At 47.1% G+C, this 22022-nt stretch overlaps 1 protein-coding gene across 1 annotated transcript in view; it reads right to left on the reverse strand.

Moving 5' to 3' along the window:
• Positions 1-1489: 1489 nt before the first annotated feature.
• LOC118793194 (kelch-like protein 5) overlaps positions 1490-22022 on the reverse strand; it is a 41618-nt gene continuing 21085 nt past the window's right edge. The window contains exons 4-11 of the mRNA XM_036551250.1: positions 19970-20166; positions 15467-15679; positions 11107-11293; positions 8925-9149; positions 7421-7583; positions 5238-5450; positions 4415-4586; positions 1490-2685 (exon numbers count right to left, since the gene is read on the reverse strand). Of these exons, the coding sequence (XP_036407143.1) occupies positions 2629-2685; positions 4415-4586; positions 5238-5450; positions 7421-7583; positions 8925-9149; positions 11107-11293; positions 15467-15679; positions 19970-20166 (1427 nt within the window). The 3' untranslated portion in view covers positions 1490-2628. The remainder of the gene's footprint in view (positions 2686-4414; positions 4587-5237; positions 5451-7420; positions 7584-8924; positions 9150-11106; positions 11294-15466; positions 15680-19969; positions 20167-22022) is intronic.

The following is a 22022-nucleotide window of genomic DNA, read 5'->3' on the forward strand; positions in this document are numbered from 1 at the left end:
GTTTCACGATAAATGTTTGAAAAAGCATGACGATGCTACACGGTTGCTTGAGCTTTCTTTTCAGCCGTTCTACACAGCCACAGAAGGCAAATACTTGGTCCCCTCAATCCGCAGTCATTTAAAGCCACAACGAGATGGGGTGGGATGAGCTGCAAGCCTGTGATGTCAGATGAGCAAGGATTCCTTCTTACACACTAAAGAGTGCTGCCAGGCCATTTCTCCCATTCGCTGTGCGTTAGCTATTGAACAAAGCGGTTTCGGCACAGTCGTGCAGACCTTTGAAACAGATTATGGAGAAAGTGCTATTGTACGTACTGTTAAAAAATGGTCTTAAACAGGATACAGTGAAGTTGAGCTGGCTCTAGTTTAGGTACCTGAGACCGAACTGGCTTTGTACAGTAAGTCTGTGAGGACGGGGTTGTCAGAACACTTTGACACGGTGCCTGCTCTGTGATGTTACAATACATTTTTTTGTGAAAACCCCTAGTGCTTCTCTCTGTGGGGTAAGCGGAGTCATTTTCCTGTGTGTTCAGAGCTCAGCTGGACTGCAGCAGCCAGGCGGGAACAGAAAAAGCTGTGCTCTCCTCCCCCACCCCAAAATTCAATCCCTGCCATATATGCACATACAACCTTACAAATACAGTGACACATACGGTAAGCTCCTCAGCAAAAGGGCTACAACTGCACTTTAAAGAAGAGATAAACCACTAAAAAACCTCCCACAGACCACCAGAAATCCACCAACAAAACACTGTCTACACAAAAGTTCCTCTCCAAATAAGACAACTATGAGAGAACAACATAAAACCTACAGCATCCCTGGTAAGATGGTACTTGTTACAAAATTTAACAGGCATTTATAATGTGTCTATAGGAAAATTTTGCACTTTTTTTTCAGATAAGATGAGAGGTGAACTGTCAAATCATGGCGAATATGTAATTACATCATAATGTTACATCATAATGTACATCATTGTTGTGACATCATTACATATGCGTCATAACGTAAACCTTCCTAGCTCTTTCTACGCAGGTCCCTCTAACAAGATTTGGTTAGAAAACTTGGCAACACCGAACCACATGGCTCATTTCGATCAGCCTCCTTCAACTACAGTTGGACAGTAAGCATGGTGAGGTACAGGTGAAAATGAATTACTCCAGATGTAGTTTGCTAATCAGTACTCAGTATGGAAAGGTTGTGGTTATACTGTATTTAGCAGAAACAGACCTGTTTATAAAACTGAATAAAGATGAGGCAGTCTTGCACAATGGAAAGTAAACTGTGCAGCCCCCATCCGTCTATCATCACAAACAGAAGTACTGCTTTCAGAGTAAATGCTGAATGTTTCCATCTGGATGGAGACATTGTTTGCTGCATGAGAGAAGGTTTCCATTTTATTCAACCGCAGGTCTTTTCTGCACACTTACTTGCTATTGTAGCTACAAGTGAATGAAAATGGCAAAATACTGGAAAAGAGAGCTACTGATTATCTACAGTTACAGGCCAAACAATGCAGGATGGTATACACAACAAATTTGACCATCTTTCCACCTGGCTGGATAGTTAGCTAGCTGATAGTATGTGAACAGGTACTGGTATTTTTAGTTAGTTAGCTAGCAGTAGCACCACTGAATAGTTGTTTACCACTATGAGAGGTGAAGGGTGGAAAAGGGGTAGAATTCTGATGACGTTTTGTATCTAACTGCACCTCTAGATAATATGAGGAAGCTGATTTTCATATATGAACCTGCATCCACGGGGGCTGTCCACACACTGTTCAACATGGCTGATGGAAAGAGGCCAACAGTTCTGGTCGCTGGGACACCTGCTGGCAAAAGGTGTGTACTGCACCTGGACGCCTACCCTGCCCCGCTGGGCAGGGTAGGTTCCATCACGCTCTTGCTGAAGTCCATCGGACGAAAAAGGCAGTTTCCTTCCTCATCCCCCGAATGCAATTTGTACCCTGTCACGAGGACAGGAGCTGATGGATGGGCCTCTCTCTCTGTTCTTTTGTTTTGATCCGTCTCTCTTACTCTGTTCTGTCAATAGGTGAACGAATAAAAATAAATTTCCCAGGCACAGACTTTTAAAGTGCACCTGCCCTGGCTCTGTTAACAGCGACTAAAAACATGTCAGCAAAACGGAGCCCTGCTTCACCTCGTCCCGCAGGCCACTGGTACGAGCCCTGGAAGGAAAGGACAGCTACTCCAGAAAACTATTCAAGTTACATCTTTAGCCTGGCTGTTGTCATTCCAGTTATTACAACACTGGGCATTGTGAAACTTAATTGCAGGGACATTTAATTATATTTACGATATCTACTGTACAGGTGGGGAAGAGTAGCTTTTCACTCGTCAAAGTTTCAACCCAGCTAATTAAAGCACCACAGAACAGAGATATGGACATTTTACAAGCAAGCATATTCCTCCTCTGCCTTCCTGATGGATATGGAACCACTACGGTCAGCCCAGATCTGAACTAAACTCCACAGGAGTAGTGCCCCGCATCCTCCAGAACCTCCCGTCTGTGAAAAGTCCGTCTTCCACATGAAACGATTTATAGGTAGAACGGCAATATGACATAGGAGTAGCCATTCAAGAGAGCCTGGCCCGGTGTCCAGTGTGATGTCACAGTTTCACAGTGACTACACAGGCCCCCGCCCTTCCCAGACAAAGAGGCGCCACCTACAGGAGAAACCAACACAGAGCAGGCTGTCAGACAGCAGCTGGAGTTATTTTTTGCCACCAATATTTGTTTCAACAAAAGATGGACCTTATCGGACGTGAAACACTACAATGATGCTCTTTGCTGAAGGAAAATGTATCAAAATGTCAGACCAAGGACAAGAATAAACCTAAACAAAAAATATTAAAAAGTCTCATTGCTATTTTTCTTATGTTGTTCAGATAAATATTTTACATATATGACAGCATACCTACCCAGCTTATTTTAGGAAGACAAGCTAAAATCTATTTATAAATTACTGACAAGGACCACTTCAAGTATTTCTCAAAGAACATATAAGATACATAATTACACAGGCATACAACATAAGACAGCACATTTCAGTTTAAATTGATATTTGATTTTCACATGCAGAAACACAAATAATTATATAATCCTTTATTTAGTTCATTATAATATGTCAATTTTATGCAATTATGTAATTTATTCTGCGTTTAAATATCTATGTTGTTCAATCCTGTGCTTCTGTAATATCGACACACAAAAAATAAAATTATAAAAAATATAAAATTGACTTATTTAATTCAATAGTAAGTGAAGTTATTTCCATATTGCAATGCTTGCACAAAACAAAATATCCCACAGTAAATCCTGATACACATTAGTTTCTTTGAAATGTATTGATGCTCTTTGAATCTTTGAGCCTCAGATTTCTAATGCTGAAAAAAAATGCATTTGGAAAGGACACAGCCAAAAATATACAAAACACTCACCAAAATGTCCTTCTCACTGAATTATATTGCTGTTTTTCATGGCTGCACTTTGGGAATAATTTCATATCAACTGAGCTTTCAAAACACCACTTTGGGCCTAAGCCCAATGTAACAGTGAAAACACATGTCCATCTGCATCACGTCCAATGTGATATCACCAGCTGGACGGCCAATAAAGCAATATGTGGACAGCATTAAAACAAATGGCACACTCACAGTCAAGACAGCATTTTTACGAAGGCAATTTGTGACATAAATGGTGGCCACATGTCCACGGGGTGGTGCCTATAACTGTGAGCGTATAAAGCTTTTGTATGGCCATAAAGAAAAGCTTCATGGAGCTCACCCCCTCACTCTTCCCTAACTGTCTGGGAGAGAACCATCCTTCATGGACGAGGGCCCCTTTCCTTTTCGCGTTGCTTACACATTTCTCTCCGCCGCTCTGAGATTGGGTTTACCGCAGCCGAGAAGGCGAGTCAGCAGGATGACACCGTCAATGATGGTCCTATTTCTCACACCTGAGGCGGCACTGTAATTGCGGAGACCCCCCGTTCCACGCGGTGTACTTTCTGTGTCTAATGTTTGTTTCTGGTGATGAATGGCGTAAAAGCGGGCCGGTGAAAAATGGCTACGGAAGGGATTAGCTGCCGTGGAGATATAGAGATGATGTGCTAGCAAGGAGACATTACACTGAGGAGGAGCGGTAGTGGGGACATAGAGACATTACACCGAGGAGGAGCTGTTACGGGGACATAGAGGCTTTACACTGAGGTAGAAAAGTACTGGGGACATAGAGATATTACACTGAGAAAGAGCTGTAGTGGAGACATGGAGGAAGCCCAGAGAACAAAGAGAAAGAAAAAAAACTGATGAAAAAAATGAGAAAGGTGCTAGAGAAGGTCAATAGAGAGTGAGAAGAGTGGCGAAGACACAGAAGAGAAAAAGAGTCTCTCACCTGAGTCCACTCGTTGGTCTGGGGGTCGTAGGCCTCGACGGTGTTGAGATAGATCTGTCCATCGTACCCCCCTACGGCATAGAGCTGATCACCAAGGAGGCACACCCCCACCGCATCCCGGCTGATGCTCATGGGCGCCACGGCGGTCCAGGTGTCTGTTTTGGGGTCATACCTGTAGACGGGAGTGCACAAACACCTATGTGAAGAAGCACACCTGTGATACCCATGGAGGACTGCAACTAATCCTCTAGTAACACAATAACACTTTTTCTCATAGAGAATCACACACAGTACCAGTCAAAAGTTTGGACACAAATACCTGTAGAATAGTTTGTCTTTATTTATTTTTTACTATTGTCCACATTTTAGAATAATAGTAAAGACATCAAAACTATGAAATTACACAAATGGAATTATGCAGTGACCAAAAAAAGTGTTAAACAAACCTAAACCATTGTATATTTTAGATTCTTCAGGCAGCCAAAAAATATTTTAAAATTTTTTAATTCACAAATAGGCAGCAACTTCAAGCATTTAAGCATAAGTGAACGCTTGTTTCCCATTGTCTTAATCAGGTGTGTTCAGCCTTTTGACTGGCACTGTACATAGCCGTCATATCCATTCCTGTCAGGTGTTACAGAAAGGACTTGCTGCACACTGCCTGCCCCAACATCCATTACTCATCTCAGTACAGATGAGGACACCACCTAACAGCGGGAGTTTACTGACACCCGCATTACAGATTACAGTGAAGGGGAGAGACAGGCCAGCCATTTAATCCCACAGAGGCAGGAAAATCCCCCCCCCCCCCCCCCGCTCTCACCTCTCCACGCAGTCCGACAGGCGGGAGGCCAGGCTGGAGGCGGGCGCGTCGTGGCCCCCGATGGCGTACAGGAAGCCGTTCCAGGTGGCCACGCCCACTCCGCCCCGGCGGTTGGCCATCTGGCCGCAGTTGCTCCACTTGTTGGTGTGCGGGTCGAAGCACTCCACGGACTTCAGGCAAGAGCTGCCGTCCCGCCCGCCCACCGCGTAGAGCCTGCGTCACCAAAGGAACCTGTCACCTTAATTTAACCCTTCGTATGCTTAACACGTCTTAACCTGGATCCTCAGTATAATCACTGTCAGTATTATTTCACACATCGTGTGTGTATCTTAGCTGCTCTGTGTCCAGCATTGAGGATTAAGATCAATCTTATAACTATGAATTAAGTATTACAGTTACTCCAACACAGAGCTCTCTCCACTGGCTGCGCTGGTCAGTAGTGTGTGACCTTATAATTTGCTTAAATACGGGGTGGGTTGACAGTGTTTATTCGGCCTGAACCTGCTAAGAGATATGGAGCAGTGAACACGGACAGAGAGTCAACACTGTGATCAGAAATCATTACAGCCATTAGGCCAATGGTTTCCCTGAGAGGGATATGGGTAGCGCAGTCGGTACTTGGGATATCTCCAGGAGGTGCTGTGCTCCTCCTCTGAAGGGTAAATCAAAGAAATGCACTCTACTGCATAGCTAATTTAAATTGCGATTCCGATAAGAGCACATGTAGGTGCCTAATTCAATCCCTCCACATGCAAGCGACACGCAGAGTGGCTTCAAATAGGACGAGAGCACTGTTAAACAGGAGCCACCGATCAGTTAATAATAATAGTAATAATATGTGATGGTAGCGGTAGGCAGAGAGAGATTAGCTCTGAACTGGGGGAACATGCTGTAAGGGGAAAAAAAAAGAGCTGCCTCAGATGAAACAGCAGAGATCAGAAAGACGTCGGCCGTTTTCCGGGGCAGTGCCGGACCCCTCTCCGCTGCTCATTTCACACTCTCCACTCTCGCAGAGGGGGGACTCTGCTCCCGAAATCCATTTCAATTTCCTCAAAGACAGAGGGGAGGCAAAGAGGGGACGGGAGGGAAATTGCTTGCGCGGATGAGTGTGCGAGCGTGCAGAGATTGGGGATGGGGGGGGGGGGGGGGGGGCACGGGGGGTGGAGACAGAGCAGATTCAATTTGCTGGGCCCTCGTGGGCTCGGCTCCAAAACCTCGGCCCCCTGTTCCCTGAGAGAAGGGACACCCCCAGACATGGGGTAGGGGAGGGGGCGGGGGAGGCGTAGGAGAGCGAGTGGTCAGTTCCAATTACGCAATAGGGGGAGCAGGGATGACCAGTTCGCCGAGCAGGGGGTTGTAGTGGCACACTCCCCCCTCATGTCAACCGGCACCAAGTCATCCCCCGGTGCCATCCCCTTGCTGACACCATCTGCCACTCTGAATTACTGATACCTCATTATGATTTCCTTTGCAGAGGCCTGCATCCATGGCGTCTAATGAAATCGATGGTTATGACAGAGTACTTGCTGTTGTTATTATCGAAAACTGTGTGAAAATTAAATCCCACTCATCAGCACAAACCTCAGTGTGACTCGGGGTCTGCCCACAATACGAGAGAGACTGTATGTCAAACAAGATTTTGTAATGCATTCATAAAGCCTTCTTAAAACATGCATAACATATCCATGAAGCCAACATCATTGTATTATTAAGTACTAGCAATATATGTTAACATATCACATTATGCTAACATAATGTTAACATACTGTATCACATTGTGTGAAAAATAAGCTAGAACACTCTATGTCAAGACACACCGTAATTGCTTATGTATGCTTTCCAAAGTGATGATGTCGCACTCATGAGGACATTTTGTATGTTTTATGAAAGCCTTGTGTAGGTATGGTAAATGTGGACTATGATAAAAATATATTACCAATACTGTAGTTTACCACAGGCTTCAGCTCTCCTCTACACTGTACCCTTGGGCAAGGTACTTTACCCAGAATTACCTCAGTAAATATCCAGCTGTATAAATAGGTAATGTAAAAAAAAACTGTTAACTCATATAAGTCACTCTGTACAAGAGCATCTGCTAAATGCCAATAATGTCATGTAATGCACTGTGAGGGTCGTATGCAGACACAGCAGTGAAGGCGGAGCCTCTGGGGGGAGGGACTCACTTGGAGTTGAGGACGGCCACGCCCACGGTGCTGCGAGGCGTGGCCATGCTGGCCACGAAGCTCCACTGCCGCGCCTGCGGGTCCCAGCGCTCCACCGTGCTCAGGTAGCTCCAGCCGTCGTGCCCCCCCACCGCGTACATGGGCCCCTCCAGCACCGCCACTCCTGCGCGCGCACACACACACACACACTGAGGCAGGCTGATAACAGGCGCTGCGCATTCAAACACACACACACTCTCACATACACTAACACATGCACACACACACACACACACACACACACACACACACACACACTGAGGCAGGGTGATAACAGGCGCTGCGCATTCAAACGCACACACACTCTCATATACACCAACACACGCACACACACATGCACACACACACACACACACTGAGGCAGGGTGATAACAGGCGCTGCGCATTCAAACACACACACACACACACACACACACACACACACACACACACACACACTAACACATGCACACACACAGACTGGATGACAACGGGCACAATCCAGTAACACAAAAAACACACATTAAAATCTGTACACACACACTCACACGCATAGCATACACAAACACATACAAACGCGTTACACACATGCGCACACATACAGCAAATAAACATATGTAGGCATACACATATGTAAACAACACACAAACACATGAGCATGCATACAAGTACACAGGAACACACACATGTCCACTCATGTATGCACACACACACACACACACACAGATGCAGTCGATCAGTGATTAATAGCCAGGCTGTGGAACTTGTGAGGGGCCGCAGCGGAAAGGTCTTACCTGCTTCACTGTCAGCACAGTAACGCTAATATACAGCAGTGGCAACCCTGTCACTACTCCTCACCTCTAAACCATGTGTGAACTGCAATCTGGGGAACTTATTACAGTCCACATCTGTCATAGCCCCAGCTGCCATACCGATAACATCTGCACAGCATACTGTCTGCTGCACTACGCATCACTGAGAGGGTCAACAGAGTGGATACCCAGGCACTGATGCTGATGCATTTCTCCTCTCTCACCCAGACTGCGCCTGTGATGTGTGTGAGTGTGTAAGTGTGTCTGTGAGTGGGTGTGTTTGTGCATTTGCGTGTGTGTGTGTGTGTGTATGCTTGTTTTTGCATTTGCATGTGTGTATGTATGTGCATGTATGTGTATGTGCGTGTGCCTGTATCTGCAAGTGTTTGTGCGACTGTCTGCGTGTCACCGTTACACAGTGTGCTGCAAATGGAAATGCTATGCTGTTGCTTTAATTGATTGTAGCAGTGCATACACAATCTACAACCACCTTGCCTGAGGCATGAGGGAACATGTAAAATAACTCCTGCTCAGGACACCACTTACCCAGGCTATGCATGTGGGGGGACTCTAGGGGGGCACCGCTTACCCAGCCTATGTGTGTGGGGGGACACAGGGGGGTATGCCTTACCCAAGCTGTTTGTGTTGATGGGACCCGGGGGGGCTCCACTTACCCAGGCCGTGCCTGTGAGTGGACATGGGGGGCATGACGCTCCAGCTCTTGCTCCGGGGGTTGTAGCACTCCACGGTGTTGAGGGTCTTGAGCCCGTCGCGCCCCCCCACCACGTACAGCCGGTCGTCCAGCACGGCCACGCCGAACTGCAGCCTCCGGCCGCTCATCACCGCCACCTGCTTCCACGCGTCCCTGCGCAGACAGTACTGCTCGATGCTGGTGGCACCTAGAGAGAGAGGGACAGGAAGACAGGTCACTGTCACATCCATCCACAGAGAGAAAGGTATGTAAGGGAGAGAGAGAGAGATAGAGAGGGTATGCAAGAGAGAGGGAGAGAGAGAGGGTATGAGAGAGAGAGAGAGAGAGAGGGACAGGAAGACAGGTCACTGTCACATCCATCCACAGAGAGAAATGTATGCAAGGGAGAGAGAGAGAGATAGAGAGGGTATGCAAGAGAGAAGCAGAGAGAGAGGGTACTAGAGAGAGAGAGAGAGAGAGAGAGAGAGAGAGAGAGAGAGAGACAGAGAGAGAGAGAAGGACAGGAAGACAGGTCACTGTCACATCCATCCACAAAGATGGACAGAGGGAGAGAGGGAGAGAGAAGGTGTGTGAGGGGATGAGAAAGGTGAAAGAAAGAAAGAGAGAGGAAGAAAGAGAGAGAAAGAGAAGAAAGTGTGAAAGTGAAAAGAGAGAGACAGAGTGTGAGAGAGAAGGTGATAGAAAGAAAGAGAGAGCTAGAGAGAGGAAAACACAGAAAGGGAGAAAGAAGAGAGGCTGGGAGTGAAAAAGAGAGAGAAACACAGGCAATAAGCGAGAGATGGAATATTACATTACTGTCACTGCTTCGACTGGCATCACCAGTCACGTCCATCTGTTAGGGAATTCAATCGGCTCCCTTGTTTGGTGGGGGTATTGAATAGAGTGGGCCAATAACTGCTGCTACAGTCATATTCCCCAAATCCCTCATAATGTAGTTACTGAGTTTTAGCAACTCAAACTGTAAAAGTCTTACTGAACTCTTTTTGAGTCTTACTGGGGCCTGAAAACTTTTTTTTAATCTGTGCTACCAAAGGCAGAAAAGGGAGCAGAATGTACAGAGTGCATGTCATGCCAATGCAGCATACTGAATTGAGTGAGAGTTAGAGAGGGGGAGTTTTTGCTTTAAAGAGCAAGAGTTCTACTCTATTTATTCACACCATTTATGAACCATATATTTCAGACCATTCCAAACATGAAACACTGGATATTGCATCAAACAATACAGACACAGTAACACATTTCCCACCATTAAATCCCTGTTTTAGCTCCACGCCAAAAAATAAGACTAATTTTCATATAAGGAACTGCTCCGGCCCCCTCTAGGGCATGCAATGCATTTGGAACACTTCCAGTTCTTTTGCAGAGTCTCAGAGTTATTAGTCATACTGCAAAACCTAAAGTTCAGGCTTATCCTTTCTGCACACATCAGTGTAAATGCATCTGCGACCCCGATGTCTTTCTCACGCTTCTTCTTTGGAGAGAAAGAAGAAGAGGGAGAGGGCGAGAGGGAGGGAAGCAGAATGAGAGAAAGACTGGGAGAGAAGGGGAGCCATGTTACTATTCATACTCTTCAGTCCACAGAGTTGTGAGCTTCGGCAATATATTGTCGAGCACATTGTAATATACTGAAAGACAGAGAGGGAACAAACAGAAGTGATTCAGAGAAAGAGACGAGCAGACAGACAGAGAGACGGCCTGCTGAGAGGGTCCACCTTTGATGGTGTCCCAGCTGAAAGGAAGACAGACAGACAAAGACAGAGTAACAGAAAGAGATACACAGACAGGCATAGAGAGAGACACAGACAGAGACAGGTGAGGGCAGGCTGTAGAAAGGGCCCACTTCTGGTGTCGTCCATGCAAAAAGAAAACAGACAGAGAGAGAGAGAGACAGGAGCACTGCGACAGGTAGAGACAGACACAGTGAGAGATATATAAGAGAAAGAATGAGAGAAAGGCAGACAAAGAGGAATATGCAGACAGAGAGACAGGAGCATTGAGACAGATAGAGACAGAGAGAAAGAGATATAGAGATAAAGACAGACAAAGAGGAACATGGACACAGATAGACAGAAAAGAGAGAGAGAGACAGGAAAGCAAGAGAGACAGAGAAAGGCCACAGCAGGCAGACTGCAGATAAAGCCCACCTTTGGTGGCGTCCATGCCCCCCACGGCGAACATGGCGCCCACGGTGGCCTTGCGGGGCCGGGTGCGAGGGCTCTGCAGCAGGGGCCGGCGCTCAGGCAGCAGGTGGTACCTCATGGCCTCCATCACCAGCCGCTGGCACTCCACACTGTCCTGCAGCAGCGGGTTCGACTCCATGTCCGCCAGGAACTGGGCGGAGTCAGAGAGAGGGGCGGGACACAGCAGGCACAGTGATTACATTACATTACATTACATGCATTTAGCAGGCGCTTTTGTCCAGAGCGACTTCCACTGCAACAGAAGATAAGTGTATCCATCCAATTTAAATGAGCCTCAGACCAGCCTAACAACACTCCCAGACAAGTGAGTGTGACCATAACATTATTCCAGCCCTACAACAAGTTAACTTGTGCTCTCTGACAAAAGCCAAGTACACTATGATACAACAGTCCCTAGAACGCAGAATCAAAATACATCACAATATTACACAAAATAAACATCAAATACTAGAGGTAGCAGGTATTAGGGGGCGGGGATCAAAGAGGGACTGAGATGCAGTCTGATGATTAGTGTCTTATACTCCACACAACACACCACTGATTCCGTGCACCACTCTAATAACAACTGAAGGGGAGTCTAACACTTTTTTTCCTTCTTCTTTAAGAGAAGCAGCACGTGTAGTGATTAATGGTGAGCTGTGGTTGCCGCAGTGCCTGTGAGCAGGATTGGTGCTGTCCATGGTGCCTGGAGGCACCTGGGGTGCTGACCACACTGCAGAAGGCATGGCCTACACACTGGAACAGTCCACTCAGCTCCCAGCCACCCTTAGTAGTGCTACAACAGCTTTCTGGAAAAAGCCCCTAAGCACTGGAAACTGAACCGCATGGAAAATTATCGAAACATAAACGTACCAGGTCAATGGTGCTTATAATTCTTGATGTCCAACCAAAAATATTTGCCGAGTTTTACTTTTCTTGTGGAAGCCCCCACTGCAGTCTTACACAACACAAATGTGAGGAGCAGATTGTCAGTGTGATAAGGGTCAGATGTTGCCTTCACTCCTTCACGAAAGCAGAGGCGACCATCGGGATGTGGATCGCAGGAACGGAGGAGGGCATCTGTGGAAGCCGTCGCCTTTACAAAACCAGAACGCGGAGGCGGAGAGGACAGCAGTGCACGACGAGGCAAAAAAAACCACCTCAAATTACCGCTTCGCCCGGACTAAAAAAAGTCATCACCCTGACTGGAGCCGCACATAAACTCACAGTGTGCTCTCCCGAAGCGCTCGACATCCAAGGCTCGGGAGAAAAAGGACCCAAACGGCGTGAAGCCGGCCGGCCTCAGAGCCCATTACCAGTGCTGCTCCTTCACAGCGCGCTCCTGCCTTCTCATTTCTCCGCTCCGGCGCTTCACGGCTCGACGCTTCCCTTTGTACCCTCATTCCGGGATGTTTTTAATTAGAGCCACGGAGCCTCGCAAAGCTGGGCCGCTTGCCTTAATTGCGCTTTAATGAATTCTGGCTCCATAAACACACTCTCCGCTGCTCATTACCTGACAGATTCCCTGCCGACGTTTCAGGCAATCGCTTTTCCCCCCAGTAAAAAAAAAAAAGAAAATAAATAAAAAACGGTATCAGAATTGGCAAGGCCTCGCTTCCCCCCCCCCCCCCCCCCCCCCCCCCCACCCCCCCCGCCTCTGAGCGTTTCGCCAGCTCCTCTGCCGTTCCGCCTCGATTCCGCACGAGTTTCTCACAGAAGATTGGGTTCGTTCCCCTCCTCCTTTTCCCAATTGAAGCCGGAGCACTTGAAAAGCACAACACTGACAAACTTTTTTTTTTTACTTCCATATCTGAAAATGCATAACCAATGTGTTTTATGTTTTGTATCTGCAGTTAAGGGCGATTACCAGCCAGGGGCCTTTCTATTTTGATAAAGGACCCGCAGGTTTTAAAAGGGACAGCTCTGATGTGATTCTGACCTGGTCTCAATCAAGCTGTGTCACTTTGATGTGCTGCCATCTTTCATCTGTCTGGCGCACCCATTTTCTTCACGTGAGAGAGTGCACCATCTCCCTCGGTTAACCGGGCCGATCAGCCCTTTGGGGCGAGTGAAGCCTACCAACAGGGCAATTAGCTGTCGTTACGCGACGCCTGAATTCATCCATCAGCTTCCCCCTTTTTCCGCTCGAAAAACAAAGGGAATCGCCGCTTTCCATCGCACCAGAATGTTCATTTGCATTTCTATTTGGATACCTGCCAGGCGTAATTCTCCCGTAAGACTGACGAGCGTGAATGTACGGTAAATCTCTATCCCCTCTGAATGCAGGAAAAAGCCCTGACACGCGGTTGGATGAGCTCTATCACAAGGAGGGGAACCTGGCACACCAGCATTTGCATTTAAGCAGGATGTCACAGAGCTTTGTGCTTTTCCAGAATCACTCTGCATATATATACAGTATATATTTCTTCTTTAAAAGCTTAAAGCAAACTATTTTAGAAACTTGACTACGTTCCCCCGACTCGTTTATTTTTGATGCCAAATGACATGTTCAAATTGCCACATCATTGACGTACAGCAAAAGCACTCTTCTTTTATTGAAGAGCTTTTACTTTTAAGAAAGAAAGAGATAAGAGTAGAGCTCACCACCTGCTGTAAGGAGTGTGGACTACCTCTTTCCCATAATGCCTCTCCTTACAGAATTAATTGCACATCCACTTGTTCAGAGGAGGAGAGCAAGCTATTTTGCTCAGGTATCATGCTAGTCCCGGTGTACACAATCCACGCGCACATGGAATTGAGCTGGACTGCTGCGGACACTTGTGAAACCCTACTCAGTCTTAGCCCAGTGAGGGAGCAGACTGGAGAAACAAAAACCCTATTACCGATGAGTCACAGAGAAAGTCAGAAAAAAAGTCTTGGTTCTCCATGTGTCTCCAGTCTTGAGGAGTCCTGCTGAGCAGGAATGTATCACGGCATTTTTATTCCTGTAGCCTACCAAATAAGTACTACTTCACTGGGGCCACAAACACGGAAAGAGTTGACAAAGGGCACACTTATGACATAATGGCATTACATACAACTGCCAGATGCAAGTGGGAGGGGGCCTTTTTGTGTCATCATTTTACAAGCTAGCTGAGTGAATACTCCCATGTCGTCAGTCCTAGGCCGTGCTGTGGACATGCACGGAGTGCTACAACAGGGATTCGTTTGCCAGCTCCTGCTCTCTTTTAATACCAGATAAGCCACGATGCTGTAAGGGGTAAGAGGGAGCTCTCTCCCAGACTGGAGGCCGTGAGGGGGCGGAGGGGTCCACTGAACGGCCTTTACAACATCCCGCACGTCAAGCTCTCAGCACGCAGATAACACCAATAAGCCAACCCCCCCCCCCACCAAAATAATCCAATCACTCGCAGCGGGGTCTGGCATTGTTGCAGCTCGTTAATGACTAATCTTTAAGAGTTACTTCGTTTTTTTATCCCGAGCCGGACCCGCCCCCGTTTGAAGGACACCCCCAGCGGCAAGCCCTGCAACGCCTTCGCAAATCCAGCTCCTCGCCGCTCTTTACAGCCACCTGTCCGCCTTAAACACTCTTCCACGCCCGGGTTCGACTCGGAGGGATTTATCATGCAAATGAGCCTCGCACTAACGAGGGCCCCACGCCCTGCCTGGGGAAGCGCCGCAGGGACTTCTGATTTCCTCTCCGAGCGTAGAGTCTTAATGACTTTGCCGAAGCAATCAGGACGGCTGGGAGACGTATCACCTGTTCGTGTCTGGATTGCGTTCCCTCCTAATGGGTTACATGAAAGGCACTTCTAAATCCAGCAGGAGGCCGTCTGAATGCCGCCCGTGGTTAACGCTGCCTAATGGAGCACCAGACTTTACAATACAGCTTGCACAAACTAACGCTCTGTGTAGTCCCAAATTCCTGCAGACCAGCACTGAGAACCGAAAGTGACATGAAAGTGAGAGATTTTATATGCCGATTTGAGAAATTATGGACATAATTGAATTATGTAAATGAATCATGTTTCCAATGCATCTCTGCAACAGGTGTAATAAGAAACAGTTTCTTCATTTATGTGGCCATCATACCTGCAGCAGATAGTTGATGTATTCACCGATGTAATGTTTGATTGGCCGATTGACTGACTGATTGACTGAAAGCAGTGGTGGACACTGGACACACTCTGAATTCAGGTCCTGTTCAGGTGTTAATTACCTCACTGGAATGGATGAGAACATAAATAACCAGCTGGATGAGGTGTAACTCAGATACTGGTTGAGGGGCCTCTCTAGGGCCCCCAGGGCCAGGAGTGGACACCGTGGTCCGTCCCCACTCCTGCCGGTCTGCGTCGCGCCTCACCTGTGGGGCCAGCAGGGGGAGCCGGATGTGCGCCAGGAGGGCGGGCAGGTGCTGCTGACGCTCGGCGGGGTCGTGCCGCACCCAGCTCAGCAGGGAGCCCAGCACCGTCTCCTCGTCCGGCACATTCATGTCGTCCGACGACAGCAGCTTCTCCATCTCGGCGGGCGGCAGCAGCAGGAACTCCTGGTTCTTCATCACCTCCAAGAAGTGTTCCTGAGGATCAGAGAGGGGATGCTGTTTCCTTAAACTGCTTCTGCAGGCACAAGGCATCAGAGCCAACAACACGTCAGGTGTAGAGCGGCAGCACAGGGCCAGGCCAACAAAGCTGGCGTATTATTTGAATACACAATTGAGACACAGGACAGAAAGAGAGAGGGTGAAACGGGGTGAGGATGAGAGACAGGGAGAAAGGGAAGTAGAAAGCGGGAGTAATCTGGCACACAGAGAGAGAGACAGAGAGAGACAGAGAGAGACAGAGAAAGACAGAGAGAGACAGAGAGGGAGGCAGAGAGAGACAGAGTGAGAATTGCTGCACTGAATACCTAAAACAGTGACCACACTCTCGCCAGCAGTGCCTTCTCTGTTTGGGTTTTGGTCTAAATTATTGAGAAACGGGCCAGACAGTGATTGAGGGGGAGAGGAGCAACAGAGAGAGCGAGCCAGTGAGTGAGAGAGGGAGAGGAAGAAAGAGGCGTGACAGGAGGAGAGAGAGAGGGAGAGAGATGAGGTGAACACGGCCACACACCAATTTATTAATCAGCCCCGTTCATTAATTACCCCGGAAGGAGCCGCAATAACTCTCCACCCTGTCCATTCCAATCAATCCAGAGAGGCGAGTTAAAGGGCTGAGCTTCTGCCTGGAACAAACCTAGGCGGACTGGCATCTGAGAAGCTCCACTGTGTAGCCACACATCTACTGCAGTGGTGGTGGACACATGGAGACACAAAATAAATTTGGGCCCGCTGAAATACACCCATCCGTCCACAGCTGGCAGGGACTTTCCAGACCTGTCTGTGTGTTCACATATCCCATTGGGGGCTGCTGCTTTTGATATAAACACCAACACCAGAGCCAGTGGTAGAGCGTGGCTAAACCGAAAATGATTGGGAACAGATTCGCGAACAGAGCATATTACATGGCGTGGCTTCATGGGGACTAAAGAAGAGAGTGAAAGAAAGCCAAGAACATTTCTTTTTTCTGGTGTGCGCCATTGTTTGTTTTTGGCAATCAAAAGGAAACCAAGCGTTTCTGATGTACAAAAAGCAAGGCCGGTCCCTCTTTGATCGGGCGTGCGTTTGCCAACGACGTGGAGCCAGGAAGGGAGTCAGACCGTGCTGCGTCCCAGTTTAGGGCAGGTACGCTTCTTGGCATGGTTGACACTTAAGAGGAGCACCCCACATTCTCCTGTGACGTTTGTTTGACCTGAAGGATACCGTCTACCTCACATCTTTTTCTGAGGGAACCCAGGCTCCTTCGGGCCAGAGGGGGAATGACACCCTCAGGGGACAAAGAGTCAGCGTGGGACAGATCACGGCCCATTCAATTCAAACTGGACCCCGCCACGGGTGCAGGGTGGTGACAGCAGAGACACGGCTGAAAAAAAAAAAACGCCCGTCCTCGCCTCCGCTCCGCCATTGTCATGCAAAGGTGGCCTTCTCCCCGCGGTGCATCCATAATTCGCCGCGCAGCGCCGCCCGCCCTGCGAGCGCCTGCCGCTGCTGCTGTAATTATCAAAGGGCGTTCGATTTAATTTCCTGTTACCGGCGGAAGAAAAGAGGCGGCGACAGGGAGGAATAACCTTGCGACGCTGGAGGCTTTGTGTCTGACGACGGGAGGAGGCGGAGGGGGTGGCAGTGGTGTGATGGAATTTGGCTCTGCCTTTAAAGAGTAATCGAGGATGGCCTTTTCCGTTTTTTTTTTTTTTTTAAACGAAAGTAATCCAAAGCGGATGAGCTGCATAAAGCCTCTCTTTCTTTCCTTCCCCCTCTCTTTTTCTCTGCATGTTAGCCACTTCTCTGCAGGACGGAGGGGCACGGTGGAGGCCGTGGCGCACATCTGTCTCGAGCCCTTTCCCAGAATGCAAAGTTCAGCGGCCAGCTTCGCCCTGCAGCGGCTGGGCTCAGCGAGAGGCCCCTCTAATGGACTCCGCGGTGATACATGCAGGCTATTACAGCAGCCGTGATTGTGGAGATTAGTCAGATGGGGAGGGCATAATTGAAGGGGGGTAAAATGCCTGCCTGATAGGAGCCTCCGGTTCCTATTGATAATGGCACAGAAAATGAAGCTCCTCTCGTCCCACGGCCATCAGACAGAGGTGTCTGTCTTTGGGAAGCAGTATGGCGAACCGAGGCACACACACGGACACACACACACACAAACGCACGCATCATTTCTCTCAGTTCTTTCAACCTTATGATTTACATTTCAGTATTGAGAAAAATTGATTTACCTTTCATTTTTTACCCAGGAAGGCCACTCATGGTTAGATGAGATAACCTTTTGGATGCCATAGTTATTTAATCACTGCCATTGGCAGGGAATGATAAAGGCAAAAGTCAGACAGTGCCCTTTGTTTAAAAGAGAAACGTGCAAACTGTTTTACCCAGTGGTTTTTCATGTAATGTCAGAAAACAACATTGGTTTATGTGCACTTTCACTGCTTTTAATTGCTTCTGATTTGTGTAATTTTTTAACAGTATCATTATTTAAATTATCATCCTAAACAACTTTCTTTTGAGAGGATTTGTTAACTGAGATATACCTGCAAATCATAGGATGTAAAATGTAAATGATATACTATATGCTGTCAATAATTAAATGTCATACTGCTGTATTCCAAGAGACTTTCACTGTCTCCACAATGAGGTCAAAAACACAAACGATTCAATTCTAAAGGCCCCGTAAGCCTCAAAGAGGGCATAAATCCATCAAAACCGCCACCATTGTGCAAATCCCGTTCACCGCACAATGGGATCGTTCAAGGGAATCGCACAGCCATTATCCGTTACGGCCCCCTAAACAAGTTAATTATTTCAGGATTACAGTTTATTAATAATCCCGCTGGAAGAAGAGAGCGACGGGGAGAGAGAGAGATAGAGACAGGCTTTTACGAGACGTTTCTATGGACAACGGGGGACGAAGAGTGGGGCTAGCGGGCAGCGAGCTATCCATTATCAACGGGGCTCAGCTCTCCTTCTGGAGCCGGGCGACATCAAACGCAGCCTAACGAGCCGTGACCGCGCATCCAGTTCGTGCGGCGAGACAAATTAATTGCAGAGCGGGGACGAGGAGCGGGGGGCTCCCAAAACTGCGCGACGATAATACGCTCCGCACAAACACACAGACCCAGGAAACCCCCACACAGCTACACCAAGCTGGCATCAGCTATGAAAGCTACTGCATAAAACGAGATACAGTTTAACAACCTGATGCCGTGCAAAACCGGCAGCTGCAAACTTAGCTGTTGTGACCTGATGTTTTCAATTCGTGTTTCATTTCACTCATTACGCTACCTAACCATTGGGTTACGAACATAAGAAGTACGGTTGTTTTGTCATTTGTTTTGTTGTTCATAAGCATTAGCAAATCTACCGAAGTACCTCTAGTGCTAGCTGGGAGCTAGTTATTCAAAAGCGAATGGGGTAATCAGAGACACGTTGACAAGTAACTGAAAACGGTCTCTGAAAAGCGCAGCGAAATACGCACATGTACCACCTACACCCACGAAGCAAAAATAGCCGCATAGCTTTCTTCAGCCAGGCATCTTTGGAAATTCACTTGAATTAACTCAGAGTTCACTGGCGAGTTAATATAGCTATGACCGCACACAACAAAACATTGTTTTCTTCTGTTATATTTGTTAGCTCATTGTGGTTATCTAGTTTACAGTATAGTCATAAAAGAGAAAATTTCCATTTCAAAAGATCCGTTTTTCTTCATGTAACCGCAGCAGTAGCGTTTCATTTCAGCTTTTGTACAATTACTGATGTAATGTCTATGCGCCTACAAAAATGTTCACTTTGAAGACAGCTGACTTAATGAAGCTGTCCGCGACCACTTCAGAGCTCATTTTAAACCAAAGGCCTCATTATTTTTCCAAATTCGGGGCATTTCTATATGGCCATCAATGGGGAAACTCGCACCATTTTATTAATACACAAGCCTGCCATGGCATGATGATGTCATTTGCAGAAAGCAAACACTTCACCGGGAAGCGTTCTTCCTGAATCACAGAATCTGAGGTTCAATCACCAGAACTCATTTGGTTCTATGATTTCAAATGGCTGCTGGATTCAACTCAAATAGAGGCCAGAACTCTTTAACCAGATCAGAATGCCTGCATTCAATGACAAGCAGCCCCTACTGTAACCACACATTGCCTCCATGGGCTATGGGGCAAAACCCAAATCGTGCGTAGACCATAGTTCCTGTGGTGCGGTGCATTGTGGGTAACACGTACAGTACTTGTGTTTGTTTTTGGGGATGGATGTGGCAGGGCTCACCATGGTGTAGTCGTGCGCCAGCGCCTGCAGGTCCAGGCAGCCCTGGGCGTCGGCGAAGGAGCGGATGCCCAGGCAGTTGGAGGGGTGCAGCTGCTTGGCGAGGAAGGAGCAGCAGGCCTGCACCACGGCGGGCAGCTGCAGCAGGCAGGAGGCCGACAGCAGGCTCTCGATCGTCTCCTCCCGCAGCTCCAGACGACCTGGCGGCCGCAACGAGACAGCGAAAGCACCCGCAACATCAGTCACGCCCCAACAAGTGAGCACGCTCTGGTCACGTCACATTATAAGGGCTGGCTTGCTCCGCTAGAGGAGCTCACGAATAAATGCAGACTTTGCGCCTATTACTTTCTCAAAAGCAGTTAGTAGACTGACGATAACCATTGAATAAATCTGTAATTTTTCCAAGATTTCCTATTTTGTCTGTAACAGTTCAGACAGGACTGGACCAATATGTCACACAAACAAACCATAAATGCTGATGTCGAAGCTTAACATGAACTCATAATGACAAATCAGGCCATATTTTTTAAAAATTCATTTTAATTAATTAAAAGCCATTACACTGGCACTTAATAACATCCTGTCTTCTATGGGTTTATGAATCCTTCCATTTTAAAATAACCCCAATTTTACAAGCAGCAATGTCTTCGTGGATTGTGTCCTGACATGAAACAGGCCCTTGAAAATGTAGCGTGGCCAAGGCATCTGGCTGAGACAAGACACAGCGGGATTACATGCACAGTGAGAGTTTTGTTTTGTTGCTCCACAGGAAAGGGAGGACATCCATTAAACACACCCCTTGGTGCGTCCTTCATCGGGCTGATCGTGACAGGGGTATTGATCCACCAGGGTTTGCAGAAAATCTTTCAAGCCAGGCCTGGGCTGTCGAGAGCACTGTAAATTTGTAGCGTAAGCTGATCTGTGAGTCCTAGCTTTGCCCTGTAACATGCTATATGGCTGAGAGAGAGGCATAATTTTGCAATCCCCATGGGTAACATTCCCCAGTAATGGTCCTAAAGAAGACAAAAAAATCTTTCACTCGGTTTAAAGGAACCACTCGCTACTGCAGCATTGTCAGCCAATGAGGAGCTCCAAAGCACCCTGGAATGATGACATCAAATCGTTCAAAGAAACTCCATTAATCTATAGAAGAAACAGCCAATAAGGTAGATTAAATGAAATGCCTTCACATAAAATTTAAACAGGCAGACATTGAGAGGTAAGACATGAATTTGTATAGACTTTCAACATATAAACACAAAATTAATATCTGGAAAAAGGACTGAATAATAAATGTACCTGTGCCAAGAGTGTTGGTTTGAAAGGATTTCAGTTTATTGTCATTATCAAAATAACACATCAAAATAATACATCTAGCAAGTTTGTGGACTACAGTATGTGGACTTTGTCCAGAATTTCTTTAGAAGTTGACCCACATTTGGAAAAGACAGTGCTGGCTACACTTAGCTACATAGACTACTGGGCCACACTTTTTTCGCCCTGGAAAAAGTGATTCTCTGTGTCTGGTTTCTTTGGACATTGGAGTGCAATTTATACATGAGCCAAAAGTAGTCTGCGATCAAAAGCATATTCTGTAGCACAAATGGCAATATCATCGGAACCAGATGACATGATTCTGCTGGAAACGACAACTCACAATCAGTAGGTAGGTGAGACCTGCTTCCTGGACAGAGACTGGACGTTTGACAGGATTATTACTGTGTTTTGGTGAATGTCAGAGAGAAGGAGAAAACAGCGATTGTGAATTCTAGCTAAGCAGCAAACTGGATGTATTTTGTGCAAAGCATGTCTTCATGAATAGTTTTACTCCCGAGTAAAACTACTATCCCTCGCTACCCAGCTGTTTTTATCTGAAAAGGAAGTGATCTCAGGGTTAACAGGGAGAATGGCTAAGCAGACAGAAAACAACAGTCTATGCCTTTGCTGTGTATTATAGGAGGAAGTTAGACAGACAACCAGAGGCAGTTACTTAAAAAGACTGGGAACTATGGTCCACAACACAACTTTGTTTAGATAGCTTTAAAGCTGCTGTAAC

The sequence above is a fragment of the Megalops cyprinoides genome, chromosome 18, assembly GCF_013368585.1.
Source record: "Megalops cyprinoides isolate fMegCyp1 chromosome 18, fMegCyp1.pri, whole genome shotgun sequence".
NCBI classification, from domain to species: domain Eukaryota; kingdom Metazoa; phylum Chordata; class Actinopteri; order Elopiformes; family Megalopidae; genus Megalops; species Megalops cyprinoides.